General features: G+C 47.6%; 1 protein-coding gene across 1 annotated transcript in view; it reads right to left on the bottom strand.

Annotated features, from left to right (window-relative positions):
• Window positions 1-947: 947 nt before the first annotated feature.
• BUB1 (BUB1 mitotic checkpoint serine/threonine kinase) overlaps window positions 948-26,182 on the bottom strand; it is a 50,422-nt gene continuing 25,187 nt past the window's right edge. Inside the window, exons 10-25 of the mRNA XM_029074830.1 lie at window positions 25,608-25,984; window positions 24,161-24,219; window positions 22,929-23,057; window positions 21,630-21,740; window positions 19,337-19,436; window positions 18,760-18,841; window positions 17,005-17,179; window positions 11,081-11,168; window positions 10,565-10,809; window positions 9,577-9,720; window positions 8,335-8,450; window positions 6,741-6,902; window positions 5,595-5,752; window positions 3,754-3,931; window positions 3,395-3,501; window positions 948-1,888 (exon numbers count right to left, since the gene is read on the bottom strand). Of these exons, the coding sequence (XP_028930663.1) occupies window positions 1,693-1,888; window positions 3,395-3,501; window positions 3,754-3,931; window positions 5,595-5,752; window positions 6,741-6,902; window positions 8,335-8,450; window positions 9,577-9,720; window positions 10,565-10,809; window positions 11,081-11,168; window positions 17,005-17,179; window positions 18,760-18,841; window positions 19,337-19,436; window positions 21,630-21,740; window positions 22,929-23,057; window positions 24,161-24,219; window positions 25,608-25,984 (2,427 nt within the window). The 3' untranslated portion in view covers window positions 948-1,692. The remainder of the gene's footprint in view (window positions 1,889-3,394; window positions 3,502-3,753; window positions 3,932-5,594; window positions 5,753-6,740; window positions 6,903-8,334; window positions 8,451-9,576; window positions 9,721-10,564; window positions 10,810-11,080; window positions 11,169-17,004; window positions 17,180-18,759; window positions 18,842-19,336; window positions 19,437-21,629; window positions 21,741-22,928; window positions 23,058-24,160; window positions 24,220-25,607; window positions 25,985-26,182) is intronic.

Here is a 26,182-nt window from a genome sequence, read left to right as displayed (position 1 = left end):
GACATAGTAAGCGCTCAAATACCATAAAAATAGCCCCCAAACAAGCCAACCACACTGGGCATATGGCTCCGAGGCCTCTGGGCAGAGGCAAAATGGCTGTAGGTAGCCCCTTTTACCTGTTCCTACCCACCGGTTAGGCCAGGTGGCCCTCGAGGGGTTTACCACACCAGTGCAGACCTACTCCCTCCCACCTTGCCCCAAACGCCGGGGTGGCAGCGAGGCCTAGTGGGAAGAGCACAGGTCCGCGAGTACTTAGTACAATGCTCTGCGCACAGTTAGCACTCAATAAATACGATTGAATGAATATCGAGATGACCGGAGTTCTAATCCCAGCTCCGCTGTGTGACTTTGGGCAAATCATTTCACTGGTCTGAGCCTCAGTTTTCTCACCGGTAAAATGGAGATAAAATACCTGTTCATCCCTCTCCCTTAGATTGTAAACTGCGGGTGGAACAGGGACTCTGAACGGCATATCCCGTATCTACCTCAGCGCTTAGTTCGACGCTAGACACATAGTAAGTGCTTAGTCCCTAAATTATCATTATTATTCCCAACAATCCTCACCTCCTGCTTGCAAACTCGTTCCCCGCCCCAGACCCCACCCCTCTCCACCTCAAAGTCCCCACTGGCCCAACTGCTTCCACCTCCTCTAGGACTTGTTCCCCAACTCTCCCAAGCGCCTAGTACAGTGCTCTGCACACAATAAACGCTCAATAAATGATTGAATGAACTGGGACCGATCTTCTCTGGTCATGCCCTTCTAGGCATTTCCGTGTTTTCAGTCTGCCCGTTGCCCTCTCATGGAGAAACCTCACGAAAGGATTAAAAAAACAACTCCCACAGAGAGCTGGCCCCCTGTGAGAGAACCCCTTCCTTCACCTGGATTCTGTCAGAACAGAGAGAAAAGCAGAGAAAGCCCCAGAGAAAACGCCGCCAAAAAGTCAAAGCACTTTTTACACACCGCTCTCGGAGCAGGGCTTTATTTAGAGTTTATCCAGGTGAGTCCAATGTGAAGTGACCCTGGTCTTTAATTCATTTAAGCGATGAGAAGGGTGCTGGAAGAGCTAGAACTGGAAGGAAGGAGGGTGATGATCCATCAGCGAGAGGTTTGATATCTGGGTCCTTTATTGGATTGCCCCCCCCCCCCGCCCCCTTCCGCTCCCTACAAAGTGGGTGTGGAAAAATAGGAATTCCCCCAACGGGTCGGCGGTTTTGAAAGCAGAAGCACCTTCAATTTCCCCTTCTTGGCAGGAGGAAAAAATAATTTGGCTAAAAGCTAGAGATGCTCTGCGCTAGATTTTCCTCTTGGGACCAGAAATCACAACTCTCTCGTGGCGGATAGTCACGCGGCCCTACAGTAACCTCAGTTCAGCCGCACATCACTGTTCTGACGGTAATCGGGGGCTGCTGCCGACTCAGTTTACCCGCTGCTGTGCAGGCCACGGGAATAATAGGAAACGAAATGACTCCCCTCAAAAAGCTCCTTCTCCCAAACATGCCGGGCAAAATTAGCCACTGAACTGCAAGTGCTCAACTCCTAGATGACACTGGCTTCCCAGTCAGGGTCTGTCTCCCTCAAACTTCTAAATTAAGACCCTCTGAAAAACGATCCTCTACGTTTTTCTTCACGTCCAGAGCCGGCGGGCCGATCTCGATTCGGGCGAGTCCGGGGAGTCTCCGGAACTCCCAATTCTATTTTCGGGAGCGCTTGTTTTCCAGAAGCAACACGACCAGCCTCTTGCGGAGGGACTTGATCTTGTTGCCGTAGGATTGCTGTAAAATCACTTTTAGCTTTTCCCGTAAGGCTCCCAACGAAGGAAGGTGATGGCAGTCTGGTATATTCAGCAGAGTGTGAAAAAAGTCATTCCACATTTCAGAATGAGGGAGCCTGGAAGGGCAGAGATACAAAAACGGTCAGCGACATACGTGCTCACGAGGGTAATATCACTGCCTGGCACCAGCAGGCTAATACGCCGGCCTCTTTACTCATCTCCCTCAGTCAATCGTATTTATTGAGTGCTTACTGTTCGCAGAGCACTATACTAACCGCTTGGGAGAGTACAATACAACAATAAAACTGACACATTCCCTGCCCACCACGAGCTTCTTCCTTCCTCGTTTACCTCACCCTTTGCTGTCCAGGTCATCTTTCTCCAATACCATTTTTGACAAACACTATTTGTTCAGCAATTCCTTTGTGCCAAGGGCTGGGGTAGGTAGAAGCTAAGCAGGTTGGACACGGTGCCTGTCCCACATGGGGCTCACCGTCTTAATCCCCATTTCTACTGATGAGGGAACCGAGGCACAGTGAAGTGACTTGCCCAAGATCACACAGCAGGCAAGCGACACAGCTGAGATTAGAACCCAGGTCCTCCGGCTCGGAAGCTGGAGAGTTGGGGTCAGGCAGGATTTTTAGGCCCTGTTACTTGGGCCAGTGGGAGAGTGGAGGGGCTAATACCCGGCCCGGGCCATTGGTTTACGTAGGCTGAGTCTCGGAGGGCTTCGCAGCAGGGCACCAGGAGAACAAGTGCGGGATTGCAGGGAGGACACGTATTAAAATTCAATGCAGAACACCCTACGATGGGATAATATTTAAAAAGCGATTTGGTGATGCATCTCTGCTCGGGATAGCCCTCTTAGTTTTAAAGCCCGGATGAAAAATTCAATGCCAGACTTACTTGAAACACTTCTTTCCCCGTCCCCAACTTCGGAGGCATTCTGACTTGAATTCTTTAGTCCTTGCGCTATTTTACTCCTTTATCCTCAGCATTCGTGCCAACGCGAGGACATTTAGATACTGAGCGGATGTGCTTTATACTCGCTATACCAAGCATTTGGTACGGTGCTCTGCACAGAGGAAGTGTTCAATAAATATCACTGATGGACCGATACTAAGTTCCACTTAATGAGTATTGAGGAAATGAGGATGGTAAAGCGAAGGGACTTGGCTGATGGAAAATGTAGGCTGTTACGGGGAGCCTCTGGAGAATGTTTCCGTGGTGTAAAGAGACTCCAGTCATTTTTATTGAGCGCTTACTGTGTGCAAAGCACTAAACTAAGCGCTTGGGAGAGTACAGTTCAGCAACGGACATATTCCTGCCCACAATGAGATCACAGTCTAGAGGGAGCTCACAGGGAGCTCACTGATTTTCTTTCCCCAAAAGCACACGGTTCACGCCACTAAGACTCCTCCACTTTACCTGCTGTTTGACCCTGGGCAAATCACTTCACTTGCACCAAACCTCATCTGCAAGATGGGGATCCGATACCTGTTCTTCCTCCTACTTAGACTGGGAGCCCCACATGAGACTTAATTATCTTGTATCTACCCCAGCGCTTAGTACATAACGAGCGCGACACAAACGCTACCATTCTTAATAACGGTAAGACTCACCGTTTGAAAATGCCTTCTGCTTTCCAGACTCCTTGTTCGTTTTTCACCTTCATGTAAGTCCCAAAGAGCATGCAGTAGACCGTTGCAGCGACTCCGAAGTAATCGGTCTACAAACGGAGCACATCGTTCCGGGGACCCGAAGGTAAAGTCGCCTAAATTCCCAATTTTCTGAAGCGACAAGCCGCCCGACACCCAGGAACCACGAAGGCCCGAGCTTCCCCGGTTTTCCCTAAATCGTCCCCCCCTCCGGTCCCTCACTTTTGAGCCGGGCGATTACTTTTGGCACCGTCCAACTGAGGGCAGATTTCTCTCCAAAGGGCCGAGAGACCCGGGATGGGGATTGTCGCGTGCTTCCCTACCTGATAGTTCCACGGCTTTCGACTCAGCATTTCGACACACTGGAAACCGGACGTTTCGCACCTCCCCGTGAATGCCGTCCCTTTGGGGAACAGGGTCATATCTATACTCTGCCCCAGGTCGATCACGGTCAGGCCGTGAGGAGGGCTGTCTACCGTCCAGTCGTCATCCTCCAAGAACCTGCATTTTGTAAGGGTGGAGTTTGTTGCCGGGTCAGTCGGTCGATCGTATTCACTGAGTGCTTACGGGTAATTCATTCGATTGTATTTACTGAGCGCTTACAGTGTGCAAAGCCCCGTACTAAGCACGTAGGAGAGTACAACATAACAGACACATTCCTGCCCACAACGAGCTCACAGTCTAGAGGGAGACAGACATTAATATGAATAAAAAATATATATAAATTAGAGCTACAGATGGATACATACATATGTACTGGGGGGGACGGGAGGGAGGACGAATGAAGGAGCAAGTAAGAGCGGCACAGAAGGGAGTGGGAGAAGAGGAAAGGAGGGCTTAGTCAGGGAAGGCTTCTTGGAGGAGATGGGCCTTCAGTAAGGCTTTGAAGTGGAGGAGAGCAATTATTTGTCGGATAGGAGGAGGGAAGGCGTTCCAGCCCAGAGGTAGGATGTGGACGAGAAGTCAGCGGCTAGACAGACGAGCTCGAGGTACAGTGCACGGCACTGTACTAAGCGGTTGGGAGGGTACACTATAACAATATACCAGACACATTCCCTGCCCACAAAGAGCGAGGAGACAGCCCAGCCCGCACATTCCTCTCCTCTAGTGCCAGTTTACACCCTGTGCCCTTATTTTCATTCATTCATTCAATCGTATTTATTCAGCGCTTACTATGCGCAGAGCACTGTAGTAAGCGCTTGGAATGGACAATTTGGCAAAGATAGAGACAATCCCTGCCCAACAACGGGCTCACAGTCTAAACGGGGGAGGCAGACAGCAAAGCAAAAGAGAACACAACAAAACAAGTAGTCTGGCGTAGATATGAAGATAAATAGAATCATAGATATATCCACAAGAATAATAGAATCATAGATATAAATAGAATAGAATAAATAGAATCATAGATATAGCCACAAGAAGCGTCTCTCGCCGCTGACCCGTCCCACGTTCTCTCCCTAGCTTGGAACTCCCACCCCTCCATCTACGCCAGACCACCCCTCTCTCCACCTTCAAAGCATTACTAAGGTCACACCTCCTCCAAGAGGCCTTCTCCGATTAAGCCCTCTTTTCCCCGGCTCGCTCTTCCTTCTGCATCACCTTTGCACTTCAATCTGTGACTTTTGGACTTTTTTCCCCCCTCGTGGTATTTAAGCACTTAGTCTGTGTCATAAGCGCTAGGGGAGATACAAGTCAATGAGGTTGGACACACTCCACGTCCCATATAGGGCTCACAATCTTAATCCGTGATTTACGGTTGAGGAAACTGAGGCACGGAAAAGTTACGTGACTTGACCGAGGTCACACGACGGACAAGGGGCGGAGCGGGGATTAGAATTCAGGTCCTTCTGACTCCCAGGACCGTCTCTATCCACTAGTTGATATTTTGACATTTGATGTGCCCCACCCCCAACCCCACAGCACTTATGGACGTTTAAATTATAAATCATAAACTCCTTATTTATACTAACGTCTGTCTTCCCCTCTAGACTGTAAGCTCGTTACGGGCAGCCAACGTTTCTGCTAATTCTGTTGCATTGTACCCTCCCAAGTGCTCAGTCTCTGCACATAGTTAGCGCTCAATAAATACAATCGATCGATCGAGACAGACACGAAACAGCAGGTGGAGAAAACAACAACCGAGGAAAGAAGAGTGAAGCCTTGCCTTTCTCCGAGGATGAAGTTGTCGGGTTTAATGTCGCCGTGGATGATTTCACAGTCGTGAAGTCGCTCGATCATGAACATAATCTTTAGAGCAAAATACATGACCAGTGCCTGGGGCATCGTTTTCTCAGGGGTGTTTTTGTAGAGATTGATGGCGTTCTGTACGCGAGGAGAGAAGGGCAATCGAGGTGACCAAGCTCCGCGGAACAGTAAACAGTGAGTTCGAGTGAACTGTCCACGCTTGTCCCCTCAAATCCAGACTCCAGACCAGGATGGCCAGGATGCCGTTTTCACACTGTGCTTTGGATGAAACTATGCGGAACTAAGGAATGCAATTCCGTTGTCTGGCTGTGGCAGACCCAGTGTTGGAAGCCCAAGCGGACGTGGGCTGGGGACTAAGGTAATGATAATTGTGGAATCTGTTGAGCACTTACTATGTACTAAGCACTCGTATTCTCCCAAACACTCAGTACAGTGCTTTGCACACAGTAAGCGCTCGATAAATATGATTGAATGAGTGAAGGAATGAATACTAAGCACTGGGTGGGGTTTAAGATAATCAGGTCCCGCACAGGGCTCACGGTTTAAGTCAGCTCCCTGTGGGCAAGGAAGGTATCTGTTATATTGTAATAATACTAATGGTGGCATTTGTTAAGCACTTAATATGTGCCAAGCACTCTTCTAAGCGCTGGTACAAGGGAGTCAGGTGGTCCCAATCTTAATCCCCATTTTACAGACGAGGTAACTGAGGCCCAGAGAAATTAAGTGACTCGCCCATCTGACTCCCAAGCCCGTGCTCTTGCCACTGAGCCGTGTACTCTCCCAAGCACTCAGCCCGGTGCTCTGCACACAGTAAGCACTCAAAAAATACAACCAGGAGGGAGGCCAGGCACTGAATCCCCATTTTGCCAAACTGAGGCCCAGAGAAGTTAAATGAGCGGCCCGAGGGCACCCGGCCGACAAGTGGCGGAGTCGGGATTAGAACCCAGGTCCTTCTGACTCCCAAGCCTGGGCTCTTTCCCCTAGGCCCCGCTGCTTCTAAAAACACATTTCTTCCTTAATTTTGGGAGCTTACAAAAACGCAACCCCTGCTTTAGCGGGAGGGATGACCGGGAGCAAGCATCACACTGTGGCACAGCGGCCCTACCAGTAGCGTTCCGTAGCTGTAGAGCTCTCCGACCAACACGCTGCCGTTGTGAAACAAATGGGCCGAGTAGAACCGGATAAACAGATGGCGGACGTTCGGATGAAGCCGCTCCAGTAACTGAGTTCCTATGTAGAATTCCCAGGGGTTGGCAGGTTTCTGGACCTGAAATGCAAACAGCACGGTGGCATTTCGTCAGTCAGCCAATCGTATTCAGCACTGTACTAAGCGCTCGGGAGAGTACGTTACAGCAATGAACGGACACATTCCTTGCCCGCGACGAGCCGATTGTCTAGAGGGGGAGACGGACGTTAACAGAAACGTTAAGTAGAGACCTCGGGCCCTCCTGCGCTTAGGGAAGCAACGTGGCTGAGTGGAAAGGGGACATGGGCCCTCATCCCGGCTCTGCCACTTGTCTGCTGTGTGACCTTGGACAAGTCACTTTACTTTTCTGTGCTTCAGTTTCCTCATCTGTAAAATGGGGATTAAATCCCATTCCTTCCTACTTGGACTGTGAACCCTGTTGGGACAGAGACTGTCCAGCTGATTATTCTGTATCTACTCCGACACTTAGTACAGAGCATGGCACACAGTGAATGCCATTATTATTAGTGTTATTCACTCAGTTACTTAGGGACCTGTCTTTTCTACTAAGCTATAAGCTCCTTGAAGGCAAGGACTCTGTCTTCTAACTCTTTGGTACTCTTCCAAACAATATGGGGCTCCGAAAACAGTAGATGCTCAAAAAATGATGCTGATTAATCACTAGAATTATTTGGAGAGGCAGCACGGTGTAGTGGATAGCACAAGGGTCTGGGAGTCAGAAAGTCGTGGGTTCTAACTCTGGCACTGCCACTTGTCTGCTGTCTGACCTTGGACAAGTCACTTTACTTCTCTGTGTCTCAGTTACCTCATCTGTAAAATGGGGATTGAGATCGGGAGCCCCATATGGGACAGGGACTATGTCCGCCCTGATTTGCTTCTATCCACCCCAGTGCTTAGCACGGTGCCTAAGCACCTAAAAAATAGTAAGTGCTTAACAAATATTATTACTATTTTTATTTAAGAATTGGGAACCACCAATCTTGGATGGCTTGATCGTGGTTCTGACTGAAGGCAGGAGCACCTTGAGGTCCCATCCAACCCAAGGATTTAATTCATCGTATTTGTATGAATAAAAATAAAATAGAAACTTTAGGGAGATCAAAATCAATCCCCAAAGGATCTTTTCAAAGAAATGAGTTTCTTCAAATGATTTCTGAAACCAAGGGTTGCCTCCTGTTCTGTAAGAACATCATAGATGGAAGGCCTGGGAGTGTCATCTAAAAGGCTTCTGGTTTTTAATACGCCTCAAATTTGCACTTTCAGGAAGAACGATCGAAAACAAAGATTTCCAAATTCAAACAGCAGTGTCTGACTCGCTGCTTGCAGCCACAGTAAGTCTGCCAGCACGCCTTCTCTGAAATATGACATTTGTTCGATTAAGAAGTCTCAGGTGACTGGCAGCCCAATAATCACCCAAATGCCAAGGTCAGCACTGAACGTCTGGTCAGTCAAATCCCCACCCTCCCCACTATATTAACTCACTAAAACTTACCTTTAATATTACTTTCTGATTATTTTTCGGGTCATCCATGTTCAATACTGTTGCTTGATAAACATGGGCAAAGGCTCCTTCTCCAAGAAGGCAATCGATATAGAACGGCGCAGTACCTTTAGAAGAGTCACAGGGGGTAGAATGAAAAAAGAAACACCAAATTAAAAAAACAAAGACAGCCAAAGAAATTACACTGACATACTTTCCTCAAAAAGTTAAGAGTTGTAACTAATCTCAGAGAATCACAGTCCCGTCGGTGGATAGCCCAATAGTTTCACTTTCCAAACCAGTCGCTGCTTTCCCTCCCCACCCCAAATTAGGTATTTTTCTGGATTTTTCCGAGCTTCGGTTCTCTCTACCGGTAAAATAGAGGTATGGCTACGTATGGAAATGTGTAGCCTTTCTGGCCTAGATCAGGTGCCACCGAGGAGGTGGAATACGTCAACCAACAGCAACGGTACCTGTCATCGACTTATCTCACAAGTGGATGGATCATTAGTCTTGCAAGCCCTCCTTGGAGAAAAGTAAGCGTCTGTCTAACTGAGGAAACCACCCAAAAGGTGGAGAGAGAGTTCCGCCTTCAACAGGGTGTCTCCTTATGAGTTGTCTTAGGTGCTTCCCAAATAGGTCTGCTCAGTTTTTTCAAGCTGGTAATTTCAGAGCGGGGCTGGCGTCTTTTATTTATTTGCTATTGTTTTAATGAGATGTTTTTCCCCTTGACTCTATTTATTGCCATTGTTCTTGTCTGTCCGTCTCCCCCGATTAAACTGTAAGCCCGTCAAAGGGCAGGGACTTTATCTGTTGCCGATTTGTACATTCCAAGCGCTTAGTACAGTGCTCTGCACATAGTAAGCGCTCAATAAATACTACTGAATGAATGAATTTTATCTACCCTCCAGAGAGGGCAATGATTAGCATGCCTACCAAATGAAGTTAGAAGTAGAACGGGAAACGGGGGATTGAAATTTGTTGATTTGTCCTTCCCCCTCATTTCCTGGTCTACCCACTTAGCTACCCTACAAGATCGGGTACAAAGATCCTCAAACCAACTCAGGACATATTTGGTCACCCAGAATGGATGATGTCTAGGCATTCTCCTTTTCTATCGTCGACCGACATATGCTGTGCCAACTCCCTCCCGGGGCGAAGCCGATAGGCACGGCTGCCACTTTGGATCGCCAGTCACTGATTTCGATTATTCTTTGCCACCGATTTTCCTTAACTGTCAAAAGAGATTCTCACCCACATGAACTTGAGTCTTCAACTTGATTGCTGGAACATTGGATGCCCACTCAAAAGTATTTGGATAGGAATTTACAGGCTTAGATAAGTTTGATAAAAATCTGTGAATCAACTGATCGTCCCACGGATTCTCAACGATGAAGTCTAAAACGGAGAAGACAAACATTTTTCATCCCGAGAGATGTTGTCGGTGACCTGACTTATCACTCACCACTACTTTCTGGGACCAGTCTGAAAAACGCTGGCCTGAATTCGGAGATGAAAGAGTTCAGTCGGAAGGCCAGTGACCAAATTACAGGAGCCTGACCGAAGAATATGAAATTCCTTTAGCAAACAGGGAATAATTTCTGACTCTTAATCAATCTGCCTTAAATATAACTAGAGAAAAGTCGGAATAATATTTGGAGTTGCGAAAAAGTAACGTAGCCATTGGAAGCCTTTTGTCTTCATGGAAAACTGTGACTGACTATTTGGGAAACTTTACACGTGCTAGGGAGGTCTAATTTCCACCTGAGTATTCTCTCCCAGTGCTTAGTACAGTGCTGTGCCCAAAGTAAGTGCTTCATATAGACTAGCACTAAGCATCATGAATTACTAGGAAAAAAATGACATCTGAAAATTCTGAGACTCTTCTGTCTAGGGTCCAAAGACTCTTTTGGTTCAGGGATGACAACCAACTCGATTTGCTGGTATCCACCCGTGCTTAGTATGGTGCCTGGTACATAGTAAGAGCTTAACGAATACTACATTTTATTTATTATTATTATTCAAGGCAGTGGTGAAATAAAGGCAGACTGGGGAAGATTTTATTGTTTTTTACCCTCCAATTTAAAATAGATGGAGGAAGGAGGAGTGTTTCTGCAGGCCAGCCTCCTCTCTTTCTATCTTTTCCTACCCCTCTCCTGATCCTTCCCACCTCTCTCAAGCTAGGTCCGATCCCCTGGCTTCTTAAGAGCCGCCAAAGGGAATGACTACCATTAGTTTATACCTGGCGATTTCACACTTTCGGCCGGCGGACTCTGCTCAGGCAGTCCCATTTGCTCAGCACTGGCTTCCTCTGGCTCGTCCTCCATGGCGAGGGTGATTTCAGTCACTTTACAAGCAGCCAAGCCCAGTTCCACTTCCTCAGTCAGTAGGCCACCACAAGGACCCTGGGGTTTTAAGATGAGCGAGGTGTTCGACAGCATCTCTTCCGGCAAATCCTGTAGGTCCGGGCTGTGTTCTTGAATTGGGCTGGAGGCAAAGGGGATGAAGGAAGAAGCAAGCAGGAAACCAGTCACAACATTCGATATCAGAACCTGGGAATTCGACAGCAAATCTGCCCGTACCAATTCAGGTCTTGGCTCATCGCTGGGAGAACATTTCAAGAATGTCTGTTAGAAGAACCAAACCGTCACCCAGATGCAAAATGGAGAAATATTTATCCTCGGAGGGTTTAGAGTTCATTTTAATTTTAAGACAGCACAGGGAATGGCAGGAAGGAAAGATTTCACCATACCGATACCTTAGTTTTTTATTTTCCGAGCTCAGCAATGGCTTTTCTTCGCTAGAGTTCAGATGCGTGTCGGCAGCGCGGTTTGCGATCATATTTTCTGAAATGTAAACATACGGGGTAAGCAACTTCCGTAAAAAAAAAAAATACTTTAGGGACTTGGATAAATGTAATGGCTTTTAATGAGAACTGAGAAGAGAGCAAGCAGTAAGGAGAGAGCTGGGAAAGATGCTGAAATCTAATGGTTAGGGAAATGGGAAGTTTCTGAGCAGACAAATGAGTTCTGGACAGGATTTTAGGAAATGAGCCGAGAACAGGACAGATTATGGGGGAGGTGATCTTTCCTCCTGAGTGAAAAGGAACATGTGGAATCTCCTGATTATTCTGTATCTACCTCATTTTCCCCTTTTCCCTCTGCTCCTCCACCTCTCCCTTCCCATCCCCACAGCACTGTACTCATCCGCTCAACTGTATATATTTTCGTTACCCTATTTATTTTGTTAATGAATTGTACATCGCCTCGATTCTATTTAGTTGCCATTGTTTTTACGAGATGTTCTTCCCCTCGACGCTGTTTAGTGCCATTGTTCTCGTCTGTCCGTCTCCCCCGATTAGACCGTAAGCCCGTCAAACGGCAGGGACTGTCTCTATCTGTTGCCGACTTGTTCATCCCAAGCGCTTAGTACAGTGCTCTGCACATAGTAAGCCTCAATAAATACTATTGATTGAATGAATGAATGAATACCTCAACACTTAGCCAAGTGTTAAAGAGGGCCAAGACTAGTTGGAGGAGTAGGGCCATGATCAGGTAGGGGCAGCAGGGCCAGGAACAGGCAGAAGAGAAGCCCCGGGACCAGGTGTCGGCAGAGGGCCAGGATCCAGCAGAGGAGAAGGACCAGGAAAGGGCTCAGGAAGAGTGTCAGGACCAATCCCGGGAGGAGGGATAGGACAAGGAGGAGGAGGAGGGCCAGATCGGTACCCAGAGACTTATTTTCTTAAATGGTATTTGTTACGTGCTTACTATGTACATATTAAGGCCTGTTCTAAGGGCTGGGGTAGAGACACGTTAATCAAATCGGACACAGTCCCCGTCCCACATGGAGCTCCCAGCTTACGTAGGAGGGAGAATAGGTATCGAATCCCCATTTTACAGTTGAGGCAACTCAGGCCCAGAGAAGTGAAACGACTTGCCCAAGGCCACACAGCAGGTCAAGCCGGGGTGAGAACCTAGATCCTCCGACTCCCAGGCCCGTGCTCTTAATTCCCTAATTAAGAACAGTCCAGTTGTAAGGAATTTAAGGTGTCGGCGGGGCACCTAGAGGCAGGAGGGAATTCAAGACCGTGAAGTCGGAGAGATCGAATTGGGGGCCCACTACCTAGAGGGGAATAGTTGGAGCCTCACGAGTAGAGGCCCTGTCAGAGAACGAGTGCACAGAGTCGCTGGCGATGAAGTTCCTTGCTTCATGTTTAGCACAGGGGTTGTCCACCTTTTTGAACGCCAGGGCCCAACAGAATTATGCCACTCCATGCCCGGTGGAATGTGATGCCATCACAGTTCCCCACTGTGCTCTGAAGCCGCAGCGGCGTCAAAGCAACCGCCGTTACGGCCGCCACGGCTTTGCGCTGTCCTGTTGTTTTGCTCCTCCCCGGCTGAGGGAAGGGGCTACAAATTGGGGGGGGCGGCACATCGGAGGTGAATGCGGGGCGGGGCCGAGGTTTTTGATACCCCAGGAAGAATCTCAAGACACCACGTCCTCCCGCTCCAGCCTGGAGGAATGTAGGAGGGGGGGATACAGGGATCCCTTCAATCCCCTACTCCAGTCAGCCCACCGTAGCTTCTCCTGGAGAGGACAACCGGACTCGAGGGAAAAAGAATTATGGTATCTATTTAGTGCTTATTATGTGCTGGGCCCTGTTTTAAATACTGTTCTAGATTCAAGATAATCAGGTGAATACAGTCCCTGTCCCACCTGGGGCTCACAGTCTTCATCCCATTTTCCCGATGAGGTAACTGAGGCCCAGAAGAGAAGTGACTTGCCCAAGGTCACCAAGCAGGAGACAAGTGGCGGAGCCGGGGTCCGAACCCAGGTCCTTCTGTCTCGCAGGCCCGTGCTCTAGCCACTCGGCCACCCCGCTTCTCTAAGGAGGAGCAGGAAGAGAAGGGGAGGTAATAATAATGTTGGTATTTGTTAAGCGCTTACTGTGTGCAGAGCACTGTTCTAAGCGCTGGGGTAGATACAGGGTCATCAGGTTGTCCCACGTGAGGCTCACAGTCTTAATCCCCATTTTACAGATGAGGGAACTGAGGCACAGAGAAGTGAAGTGACTTGCCCGCAGTCACACAGCTGACAAGTGGCAGAGCTGGGATACGAACCCATGACCTCTGGCTCCCAAGCCCGGGCTCTTTCCACTGAGCCACGCTGCTTCCCAGCACAAATTAGCGGTGATTACTCATTTCCCGGGAATAGGGTGGCTTAGGGGGGCTTCGTAGGCACGGGCCAAGGAGGTAGGGGACCCGGGGGCTGCGGCCGCCCGGCCAGCCCACGGTGGCCGACTTCGCCTTCCAAGCTGCGGCACCGGCCGGGAGACGGAGCAGCCGGAGCCGTCCGCCGGCCTGCCTGCTCGCCGGCCGGGGGGGCTCCTCGGGGGCGGGGTGCTCCGTGGCCTCAGTGGGCGGCTCGTCCTTGGGCCAGAGGCCCCCGAGCCCCATTTGGTCCCAAGAAAAGTCAGACAGTGATAATAACTGTGGTCTTCGTTCGGCGCTTATGTGCCAAGCACCATCTCCTAAGCGCAGAGGAAGGTGAGAGCTAATCGGGTCTCACAGTCTAAGTAAGAACAGGGATTTGGATCTCCATTTTGCCGATGAGGGAGATAAGGGCCAGAGAAGCGACTTGCCCAAGGTCCCCCAGCAGGCAAATGGAAGAGCCAGGATTAGAACCCAGGTCCTCCGACTCCAAGACCCCTCAGATATGGCTCATGAGCCCCGAGTGGACGATCACAGGTTCTTTACTGGACACGGACTGTTGCTCACATCTGGCTTTTTCCAAGTACCGGGGGTTTCAGTCGGTTATGCAAGGATTTATTTTCTGAGAAGACTAGTCAAATATTAAGCTACTGGGAACAGCAAATATTAACTTAAACATCTTGACTCTAGAAGGAGACCTCCATTCGAGATTAAGATTTAAAGAGTTATCTGTAAACGTCTGCTTTCTTTCAGTTCCTATCCCGTATTTAATATTGTGATTTCCTTTGCTTTCTTTTCAAGGGTGATGAGAATTCCAAAATACTTCAGGTCCTAGAGTAGGTTCTTTTATTTCCCGGTTACGAATTCTGAATTTAAGTAACAGGGCCAGGAGATTCTGAATTTAGGGGACTTACTTGGGACTTCAAGATTCTCTCGTTTTCACAAACCACTGCTGCTAAAATGAAGACTTGGAAGGAAAGAGGTAAATCACTAGAATAATAATAATAATGTTGGTATTTGTTAAGTACTTACTATGTGCAGAGCACTGTTCTAAGCGCTGCGGTAGATACAGGGTAATCAGGTTGTCCCATGTGAGGCTCACAGTTAATCCCCATTTTACAGATGAGAGAACTGAGGGGCACAGAGAAGTGAAGTGACATGCCCACAGCCACACAGCTGACAAGTGGCAGAGCCTGGATTCGAACCCATGATCTCTGACTTCCAAGCCCAGGCTCTTTCCACTGAGTCACGCTGCTTCTCTAGAACTATGCGGGCTCCTCTCCTCCCGCTTCTCTTTGGAGTCATCACTGATCTCTTAAGATCAGTGAAGCAGCGTGGCTCTGGAAAGAGCACAGGCTTGGGAGTCGGAGGTCATGGGTTCGAATCCCAGCTCTGCCACTTGGCAGCTGTGTGACTGTGGGCAAGTCACTTAACTTTTCTGTGCCTCAGTTACCTCATCTGTAAAATGGGGATTAACTGTGAGCCTCTCATGGGACGACCTGATTACCCTGTATCTACCCCAGCGCTTAGAACAGTGCTCTGTACATAGTAAGCACTTAAAAACCAACATTATTATTTATTATTATTAAGGTGGGTGCTTCCATAAGCATTCTTCAAAGAAAACAACAGGCGGAAGAAAAGGAGGAAGCAGTTTCGCTTCCAGTTCCCTCAGTCCTTTCTTTACTCCAAGTGGCCAAAAAGCGGTGTGGTCCAGTGGATAGTGCACGGCGGGTCGGGGGAACGCGGTCAGGACACCTGGGTTCTAATTCCAGATCAGTCACTTGTCTGCTGAGTGACCTTGGGCAAGTCACACATCTTCTCTGGACCTCGGTTACCTCATCTGAAAAACGGGGATTAAATCCTCTCCCCTCCAATTTAGACTGTGAGCCCGATGTGGGACGGGGACGGTGTACAACCTGATTATCTTGTATCCGCTCGAGTCCTTGGGATAGGGCTTGACATATAGTAAGCGCTTCCAGATACCATAAAACAAACAAAAAAAGCCTGGCGTGGGACCTCACTCGGACAAGAACTCAACTACAGTTACTTCTTGTGCTTTCATGGCAAATGAGCTTCGGCGACTGCTGAGTTTCGACAGTAAGCCTTAAATAATAATAATGATAATAATTGTGGAATTTGTTAAGCGCTTACTATGTGCCCAGGCACTGTACTAAACAGTGGGGTGGATACAAGCAAATCGGATTGGACACAGTCCCTGTTCCCCATGAAGCTCCCAATCTTAATCCCCATTTTACAGATGAGGGAATCGAGGTATGGAGAAGTTAAGTAACTTGCCCAAGGTCACCCAGCAGACAAAAGGCGGCGCTGGGATTAGAACTCAGGTCCTTCTGACTCCCAGGCCTGTGCTCTATCCACTAGACCACACTGCTTCTCTACCATTTACTCATCTTAATGGGATGACAAACACCAAATGGGAAATTCTTAAGAGGAACAAAGATGTTTCCTAGGGAGAATCGGAACTGTACTGAGTTTCTTACAGGTGATTTAATCAATTTTAATCTGGACTTTCATTCCAACTGCAACTGGATGGATCAAAACCAGCATGGCTCAGTGGAAAGAGCCCGGGCTTGGGAGTCAGAGGTCATGAGTTCGATTTCTGCCTCTGCCACTTGTCAGCTGTGTGACTGTGGGCAAGTCACTTCACTTCTCTGGGCCTCAGTTACCTCATCTGTAAAATGGGGATTAAGACTGTGAGCCTCAGGTGGGACAACCTGATGACCCTGTATCTACCCCAGCGCTTAGAACAGTGCTCTGCACATAGTAAGCGCTTAACAAATACCAACATTATTATTATTAAAACCAGTACCCGTTGCAGTGTGGCTTAGTGGAAAGAACATGGGTTGGGAGTCGGAAGATGCGGGTTCTAATTCCACTCTGCCACTTGTCTGCTGTGTGACCTTGGGCAAGCCACTTCACTTCTCTGGGCCTCAGTGACCTCATCTGTAAAATGGGGATTAGGACTGTGAGCCCCACGTGGGACAACCTAATTAACTTGACTCAGTACTTAGAACAGTGCTTGGCACATAGTAAGCACATAACAAATACCATTATTACAGAGAAGAAGCATGGCTTAGTGGAAAGAGCCCAAGCTTGGGAGTCAGAGGATGTGGGTTCGAATCCCGGCTCCACCGTTTGACAGATGTGTGACCTTGGGCAAGTCACTTAACTTCTCTGTGCCTCAGTTACCTGTAAAATGGGGATGGAGACTGTGAGTCCTACGTGGGACAACCTGATTACCTTGGATCTACCCCAGCACTGAGAACATACTAAGCGCTTAACAAATACCATAATTACTATTATTATTCCCCTCGAGACTGTCAACTCCTTGGGGGCAGGGAATGTGTCTATCACCTCTCTTGTACTGTACTCTCCCAAGTGCTTAGTACAGTGCTCCGCCCAGGGTAAGAGCTCAATAAATACCACCGATCGATTGACATAACTAGACCCTTACCTTTATTCTCCAGAGTCGGCCTTGGATATACCGGAAAGCCGTTAAAAGGTGTAGATGCAAATTGTGCAGCCCGTGCGAAATCTCTTGTGCTATTGGGACTGGGGGCCAGGGTTTTATTACAGCGCACGCCCCAGACAGTACAATCATCCAAAGTTTCTGCTACCTGGGCTTCTTCCTAGAATGAAAAGAATGGCAAAAATCAGGGGCCAATTATATCTTCGGGTCGGGGGGCGTTGGGGGGAGAGAAACATAGGTTTCCATTATATTTTAGTCACCCATCTCCAGGAAAGAAAAACTTAAAGCTCATACTTGCCAGAAGTTTAAACTATTTTGATTTGATGACAAAGAAAACAGAAGACTAAAAATATTTCCCAGGGTGACTGTTTCGGTTGGCAAAAAAAAATCATTTGATGTATTTGGGTGCTTTCCCACGAATAACAAGGAACTGCTTACAAGATGAAATATTACCACCAGCCCAGGGCTCAGGGTCGGTTTCTCTGGGCAAGTGTCACAGTGTTAATAGGTCCAAATCCAAGCAGTGGAGGAGAAGGAAGGGAAGTGAATTGGTGCTAACGCGGTCCAGTGGTGACTTGGCTTTAACCGTCACAAATAGTAACAATTTTGATATTTTGCTAAGCGCTTACTACGTGCCACGCCTTGCGGCAGATACAAGTCCATCGTTGGACACAGTCCCTACCCCCACGTGGGGCTCACAGTCCAAGCAGGAGAACAAATATTGACCTCCAATTTTACAGATGAGGAAACTGAGGCCCAGAGAAGCGAAGTAACTTGCCCAAGGTCACCTAGCAGACGAGTGAGAAGCAGCGTGGCCTAATAGAAAGAACACGGGCCTGGGAGTCAGAGGATCTGGGTTCCTAATCTCGGCTCTGCCAGTCGTCCGCTGCGTGACCTTGGGCAAGTCCCTTAACATTTCTGTACCTCGGTTACGTCATCTGTAAAATGGGGACTAAATCCTCCTCCCTCTTAGGTGGTGAGCCCGGTGTGTTACAGGAACTGTATCTGACCTAATTACCTGGTCTCTACCCCAACACTTAGAGCAGAGCTTGACACATAGTAAGCGCTTAACAAATATCATTAAAAAAAAAAAGAAAGGTTGCGGAGTCAAGACTAGAAGGCAGGTCCTCTGACTCTGCTAGGCCACGCTGCTTCCTCACACTCTGGCCTACGAGCGAGGGGTTTCTCCCACTGGGCCCTTGTGCTGGGCACCCACAGTTACGTGGGGCACAGTGGAGCAGCAGAGCTAGCTGAAAAAGGGCTGGAGCCCCAATGTGGGGTCTAATCCCAGCCCTGCCACTGTCTGAATTTGGGCAAGTCATTTCCCTTCTCTGGGCCTTTTACCTCCTCTGTAAAACAGGGATTAAGACTGTGAGCCCCATGTGGGACAGGAACCGTGTCCAACCGATCACCTTGTATTCATTCAATCGTATTTATTGAGCGCTGGGTGCAGAGCACTATACTGTATCTACCCCAGTGCTCGGCACACAGTAAGCGCTTAAGGAATACCAAATTATGTGGCTCGACTTCTGGTCCTCTAGGGGCAGGTCAGGGTCCCTGGTCCTGTGAGGTTCTGGTCACCCTCAATCGGCTGGTCTTCGCTCCCGATCCCCACCTCCTTTCTTTCCCCGACCCAGCACACCGCTCTGCTGTAAATCGCAACCACTTTCGACAGCCCAGGAGTCCCAAGGTTGGATCCTTACAACAAACAATCTCTTCTAAAAATATGAAGTCACTTACATTTGGTTTTAAAGCAAGTCGGCTGGCAGGACGTTCGCCAAAGGATCTGGTCCCTCCAGGCTTATTTTTGCTCTCCGGGGGCCTAAGAGAAAAAATTATCATCATCAAAAGCAGTCTTGCCTAGGAGAGAAATTCCAAAGAACTTGAAAGTGTAGAGGGCTGACTGAACCTGCTTGAGAAGTCAGTGCACCCAATAAGGTGACAGGATAAGCTAAGCCCAACGTCAGTAAAACTAGACCTTAATCAGTCTCCTGAACCAACTGACAGTCAATATATTTTCAGAGCTAATTAAATGAATATCTTTAATTTTTTCAGGGTTCACAACATATCTCCCCCTCTAGACTGTAAGTCTGTCGCCGGCAGGGACTACGGCTGCCAACTCTGTCATATTGCACTTGGTGCTCAGCACAGTGTTCTGCCCACAGCAAAAGCCGATAAATAAGACTGAATGATCGCAGTTTCTTCCCTAGCCTCTCTTCCACAAATAGGAAACAGAATTCTAGGTGATTCTCTTTGAGAAGGAACCCTCGGAGTCCATGACCTACAGAAGTATTCACCATAGACACCCTCTCTTTACCCGTTATTTTCTTTATTGCCGTCTTCAAAGATGGAAAAAGCAGGTGTCGTCGCAGGGTTGACGCTTTTAATTCCCAAGACTCCAGATGACTCTGTGTTCTCTGCAAGGCGGTCAAGAGTACCATTAATTCACTCAGTTTGAGTGTCACAAAATCATTCATGCTACCTTTGATCGACACTTCAAAACAGTTAACCAAAAAGCGAGCGGCAACAGCATCTCAAAAAGGAGCTGACCGCAGACAATCTTCTCTAGGCAAGATTCTCTGGAAAGAGTTTGTGACCGTCATTTTCTTTTAAATATGAAAAATGACAGTGGGCATATTCAGAAACACTTATTGTTAACAATCCAAACAGTTGCTACTATTCCATTAGCAAAAGTGGAATCAAATCATCTGCCTTCCTTAAAACTGGGGCATTAGTGAATGCTGAAGCATCGTCATCGAGCCACAGGAGTGGGCTTGTTTAGCTACAGATATAGGCAGAGGTGACAGAGGGAAAGGAAAGAAAGGAAAAGCATGGCCTAGTGGATACAGCACAGGCCTGGGAGTCAGAAGGCCCTGGGTTCTAATACCAGCTCCACCACTTGTCTGCTGTGCGACTATGAGCAAGTCATTTCACTTCTCTGGGCCCCGATTATCTCATCTATCAAAGGGGGATTAAGACTGGGACTGTGTCCATCCTGATTAGCTTGAATCTACCTCGGTGTTAAGTACAGTGCCTGGCACATAGTAAGTGCTTAACAAATGCTACTTAAAAAAAAAAAGTCTTCCATGTCAGGAATGAGAATCATTCATTTATTCATTCAATCGTATTTATTGAGCGCTTACTGTGTGCAAAGCACCGTACTAAGCGCTTGGAAAGACAGACAATCCCCGCCCACAATGGGCTTACAGTCAAGAGGCGGGGAGAATCCCCATGTCTTTAAAGTATCCCATGTGCTTTGAAGAGATCTATCAGGGGTGAAACACTAGCCCTGACCTTGGATATAAATAGACATTTTGGTTGAAGCACAGTGGAGACAGGAGCACCTGAGAAGGAAAACGGCCCCAAAAGTCACAGCCAATTTTCTTGGAGTCGATGACCTCTCTCACTCGTTCAATCTTATTTATTAAATGCTTACTGTGTGCAGAGCACTGTACTATGCTCTCGGGAGAGTCCAATAAAACAAAAAACAGACACATTTCCCCCCCCTCAACGAGCAGACCCCAGGACCCCAAAGGTGCAGGAAATCCCCTAAACTCTTGTTCTCACTGGGGGATGCCTCAGGGCTCGCAACTTTTGCTCGGGCCTCGAGGGCCTTTCCTGTCTTGACTGAAAAGAAAAAAAAGATGGTGAAGACAGACCCCAGCACTTCTCTCTTCCTTAGCATATCGCTGCCTTTCGGGGGGTGAGGGGGTAGAGAAAGGTTGGAGACTATAGACTATGGGCCCCTCAGGATGTCCTCTCCACCCAAATGGCTACCACGCTGATCCAAGCACTTCACCCTATCCCAACTTAATTACCGTTTCAGCCTCTTTGCTGACCTCCCGGCCTCCCGCCTCTCCCCACTCCAGTCCATTCTTCACTCTGCTGCCCGGGTCATTTTTCTACAGAAATGTTCAGTCTTGTGTCTCCCTACGAATATCCAACTGCTGCCAATCACACAGAAACTCCTTACCACTGGCTTTAAAGCACTCCATCGGTTCCCCCCATCCTAACTCACCTCGCTGATCTGCTACACTTTGCCCCTCTAGTGCCAGCTTACTCACTGTGCGCCGATCTCATCAATCTCACTGCCGACCCCCTTCCCATGTCCTCCCCCTAACCTGGAGCTCCCTCCCCATCACTAAAGCATTATTAAGATCACATCTCCAAGAAGCCCTCCTTCATTAAGCCCCCTTTCTCCTTTTGTGTCACCGACACTTGAATCTGTGACCTTTGGGCATTTGACATTTGCCCCACTTTCAAACCCAGGGCACTTATGTATATATGTTTAAATGACATATTATAAATTCCTTATTAATATAAATATATTAATGTCTGTCACCCTCTCCAGACTGTAGGCTTGTTAAAGGTAGGGAACGTGGCTACTAACTCTGTTGAATTTCCCAAGCACGCTGTACAGTGCTCTGCACATAGTAAATGCTCAGTAAATACCACGGATTGATCGACTGATCAGTCTTTTCGGCTTGTTCCACCTGGCTGAAAATTTGTTCTCGTCTAGAAGATGCAGGCTAAAAATAGTGTTCAAAGCACCACTAGAAATACATGACTACTTGATACCAAGGTCTATAGGAGAATATGTATGTCATTACTTTTAAAGCAGGCCTCAAATGCTTCCTCATTTTCATCCAGGCAGGGAAAGTTGTCTTCCTCCCCAGACACTTCCGGATGGGTAGGTATTTGAAACATGTTCATTATGAAACCTTCAAAGAAGAAATTGCAAGATCTAAATTCCACTGATTCACTTCACGGTGTTCTACATTTGGAAGGGAAACTTTAATTCATTATACTGGTTCTTTAACTTAAAAAAAGAGTAATACAACTGTGTAAAATGAGTACCCAAAAAAGTTTAGTGTCGCTTTTAAAAATCTCCCAAAGGTGAAAACCACAGGTAGCAAAATAAATGAAATGAGTTTTCTTTTCTGCATGAATTCACTTTGGAAGAGTAGAGAAATGGCTCTAATGTAACACCGAAATTTTCAATGATGACGAATAGTACCTTTAATAATAAAGTAGATAAAACCCCAATCTTTCCAGTGGGATTTCTCCCCTCCGCCCCCAAATCACACACCTCACTGCCTTTATTGCTAAATTAAACTAACGGTGTCAGTCAGTAATCACAACTGTTCAGGAGATTTAAGGTCCAGCTAGGTTTTCCTGGGAAAATAAAAGGGCTTGGGTAGAATTAGGCTGGAGAAGTACACGTCGCCTGGCCTCTCGGCATGGCGCTGAAGAAATCCTTCAGGGCTTAAGGGTCCCTCCCTACTGATCATTGAAGAAATCTAGAAAATGAAGGGCGGCCTCCCTTAGTGGACAGAACAAAGGCTTGGGAATCAGATGACCTGGGTTTTAACACTGGTTCCTCTACTTGCCTGCTGGGTGACTTTGGGCACGTTACTTAATTTCCCCATGCCTCAGTTTCCTCTTCTATAAAATGGAGATTCAATGCCTGTTCGTCCCCTTTCTTAGACTGCGAGACAGGAGCCGTGTCCAACCTATTTTACCCCAGTGCTTAGTACAGTGCTTGTCACAAAGAGAGAGCTTAAATGCCACAATTATTATGATACTTTTGTCACCACACTTTACTTTGCAGCTGACTTTGCCTAAACTGCCTTTTATAATTCTCCCTCGTAGCTCTATCTCTCCGCCCGTCATTGGATGGCACACTACCTAGGTAGCAGAGTTTGCCGACGGTTCTGCCATGAGTTTGTGCGGCCCACGACAACCCCTGGCTTTTCTGGGTGTGGGCTGGGACATACTGTATTGAATCGGCAAAGGGATTCATAATCAATTCCGTGGGTATGTTTTTGTGCCCTCACGGGCCTCGAATTTGCTCATCAAAGTAAAGTTTCTTCCCGGTCTCACAGCGTTCGCACCAAGCCTCTCCTTACCCAGTGCTTCTTTTGTGTGAACTGTGGGTGAAGGCTGAACTTTTGATGGCGTCGCCTGTACCATTCCCAGGGATGTATTTGGTGTGGCATGAGATGCATTTGTCCCAAAATATGAAGAGGCTTCATTTACTATATTAAAAAAAAACAAAACAAACCAAAACCAACACACACACACACAAAAGACTGAATCAGTATCAGAACACAAACCTAGGCAGGATTCCCAAGAAGCACCCAGAGCACTTGGGTTCATATAGACTTACATACCTTACTATTGAATTTTTACTCATTCATCTCCCTGTCAATCAGTGGTCTTTATCGGGTGCTTATTATGTGCAGAGCGCTGCACTAGACGCTTGGGAAACTACCACAGAGTTGGTAAACACGCTCCCTGTCCACAAGAAGGGCGGCCCCTCCTCCTTTCCCGGCACTCTGATCCTCTTCCCCACCCTCAGCCCCGAGAAGCAGCGTGGCCTAGTGGATAGAGGTCCCGCCTGGGAGTCGGAAGGACCTGGGTTCTAATCTCAGCTCTGCCACTTGTCTGTTGTGTGACCTTGGATAAGCCACCTCACTTTTCTGGGCCTCAGTTACCTAGAAAATGGGTATTAAGACCGTAAAGCTCACATGGGTCAACCCAATTAGCCTGTCTCCACCCCAGTGCTTAGAACAGTCCTTGACACATCGTAAGTGCTTAACAAGTAACATCATCGTTGTCACTATTATGACTATGGAGCTTAGAGTTTCCCCTTTTCTTTCCTCTTATTGGTAAATTGTTTAAGATCTGTCTTCCCGGCTAGGACAGAAGTTCCTCAAGGGCGGGGATCATGTCTTTTAATCTGATCATTCTCTCCCAAGAGCTTATCCGGTGCTCTGCTCTCAGTAGCTGCTATCGGACACCTCCGTCATCGCTGAGAGAAGCATCTGTGGTAATGGTCCCGTTCTAGCTCTAAGGGGCAGAGACGCTACGAGTGGCAGAGACACTACAAGTTGGCCAGTTCTGCCCAAAATGTTACGGGGCAAACCCATTAATGCCCTCTCCTCAGTGGCAACCCCCATGGAGTTGGAGCTTCTGTAATCAGTCATACAATAATCTACCCTATGCAATGAAAGACTCAGGGTCATGACTTAAAAGTCAATGTGTCCCAAATCAAAAATGATATACCCAGCTGATTAACAACCTGTCATACACCCTGACTAGACTGTTCACAAGTCAATTCTGGAATATCAGATGTTACCTTCTTTGCCCTCCTTCCCGTTTTGTAGTTTGAGGCCTTGACCAGTTTCATTCTTATACCTAATGAAAACAAAAAAACAATTAGGCAAGTTGAACTGCAAATGTGACTGAAACAATTGAATCCCAACTCATCCTTATAGAAATAAGTCGATGGCAACAGTTGGTTTGTTATAAAAGCAGCAGGATGGATAAGATTGGACTTATTCTAGAAAAGAAATGAGTCAAGAATATTTGTTTCCATTTTAGAGTAAAGAGTTCTCAGTACCAAGGAAATGACATTAAATTACTATTTAACTGAGGATGGCTTTTTATTCTGCCTCTCTTTTCTACTGTATACACATCTGCCCCTTTCTACTGGAAGATCAGCTTTTCCTCCTTTTGCCTGTCTACCTTTTCCCGGCTACTCAAAACCTCTCTATTTGAGTCTTCAGGATGATTCAGTCACCCTTGTCTTTGTATCTGCAAACTTCACGCTGAACTCCGGTTCGAGGCCAACACGTGCAGTTAAGACTCTCTCTCCTACTTCACGTCCTTCTTAGCCGGCTAAAAGTTTTCATTTCTACCTGCACCCAGTGAGGTTTTGTTTTTAATAGCATTTGTTAAGTACTTGCGTGGCAGGTACTGTTCTAAGCTTTGGGGTAGATAGAAGTTAATCGGGTTGGATACAGTCCATGTCTCACATGGGGTTCAGTAACAATCCCATTTTAAAGATGAGGTAACTGAGGGACAGATAAGTTGTGACTTGCCCAAAGTCAGGCAGCAGACATGGGGCAGATCCAGGATTAGAACCCAGGTCCTCTGCTTCCCAGGCACGTGCTCTTTCCACTAGGCCATGCTGCTTTTCTTGAAGATGGAAGACGGGAAGGTGTATTAAAGTTGAAGATGTGAGAGAAACTACTTTTGGAGAGCGCGATAAAACAGAAGAAATCTGGGCTAATAATAGTCCTTTTCATAAAGATGGTCTGCATATAATAGTTTCAAAGTTGAATAACTACCTCTAAGTTTTGAGTTTTGGCACGGGGAGGAAGTTAAAAGAACTGAGTGCTGCACACCTAGTATATTTGGGGTATCGCTTCCAGCAAAGAGTCAAGGCTAAAGTCTAGTTACTTGGCGTTGGACCTAGCCAAACTTTCTCTAACACTGGGAGCGACAAGAAGCAGAGTGGCCTAACGGAAATAGCACGGCCCTAGGAGTCAGAAGACCTGGGTTCTAATCCCTCCTCCACCACGTCTACTGCGTGACCCTGGGCAAGTCGCTTTATTTCTCTGTGCGCCTCCGTGACCTCGTCTGTAAAATGGGGATTAGGAGTGTGAGCCCCACGTGGGACATGGATGGTGTCCAACCTGAGTAGTTTGTATCTACTCTAGTGTTTAGCGCAGTGCCGGGTCCGTAGTAAGCGCTCAACCCAAACCATTCAAAAATGACCAATTAGGTAATTTTGTACTTACGGCTCTCTAAAGCTAAAGCTCTCAGGAGGAGAGGTTGAGGGCTCCTCAAGAGGTCCAGGTTTAGAGATGCTCCTGTGGTGGTCAGATGGGATCAGGTTCTGCTCTCGACCCTCTTCGGGGTCGAACCGAGTCTTGCTAGCGTCCTCTTGGTAGGTTGCGAATGTAGAATCTGCCGCTGGCTGGGTCTCTCTTGACGCAGGATAAGGCTGATTCTCGGTCACCGGTGTTTCTGAAGAAGCGCTTGTCTCTGCTGCCGTGGGTAGAGCTATGGAGTTCTTTAAGTATTCTGCTGCGTTACTTGGTGTCTGACTGGTGGCTGGTCGAAAAGGTGCCGACAGGTCTCGCTGCAAACTGGGTTCCGTGTATATCGGGCGAATCTTCTCAAATAAAAGCGGAGGGGGGATATGAGGGGTGGCAGAGAGAAGAAATTGGAGCGAGAAATGAAATCTGTGATTGCCAAAGTTTCCCGTCCTCCTCTGACAACTTCTGATTCTAGACTGCAATGTCCTTGTGGGGAGGGAACATATCTACCAACGCTGTTATATTATTCTCTTGCAAGCGTTTAGTACGGTGCT

The sequence above is a fragment of the Ornithorhynchus anatinus genome, chromosome 1 (genome assembly GCF_004115215.2).
Source record: "Ornithorhynchus anatinus isolate Pmale09 chromosome 1, mOrnAna1.pri.v4, whole genome shotgun sequence".
Taxonomy (NCBI): domain Eukaryota; kingdom Metazoa; phylum Chordata; class Mammalia; order Monotremata; family Ornithorhynchidae; genus Ornithorhynchus; species Ornithorhynchus anatinus.
The sequence above is the reverse complement of the archived record's forward strand: the minus strand, read 5'-3'. Positions and strand labels throughout refer to the sequence as shown.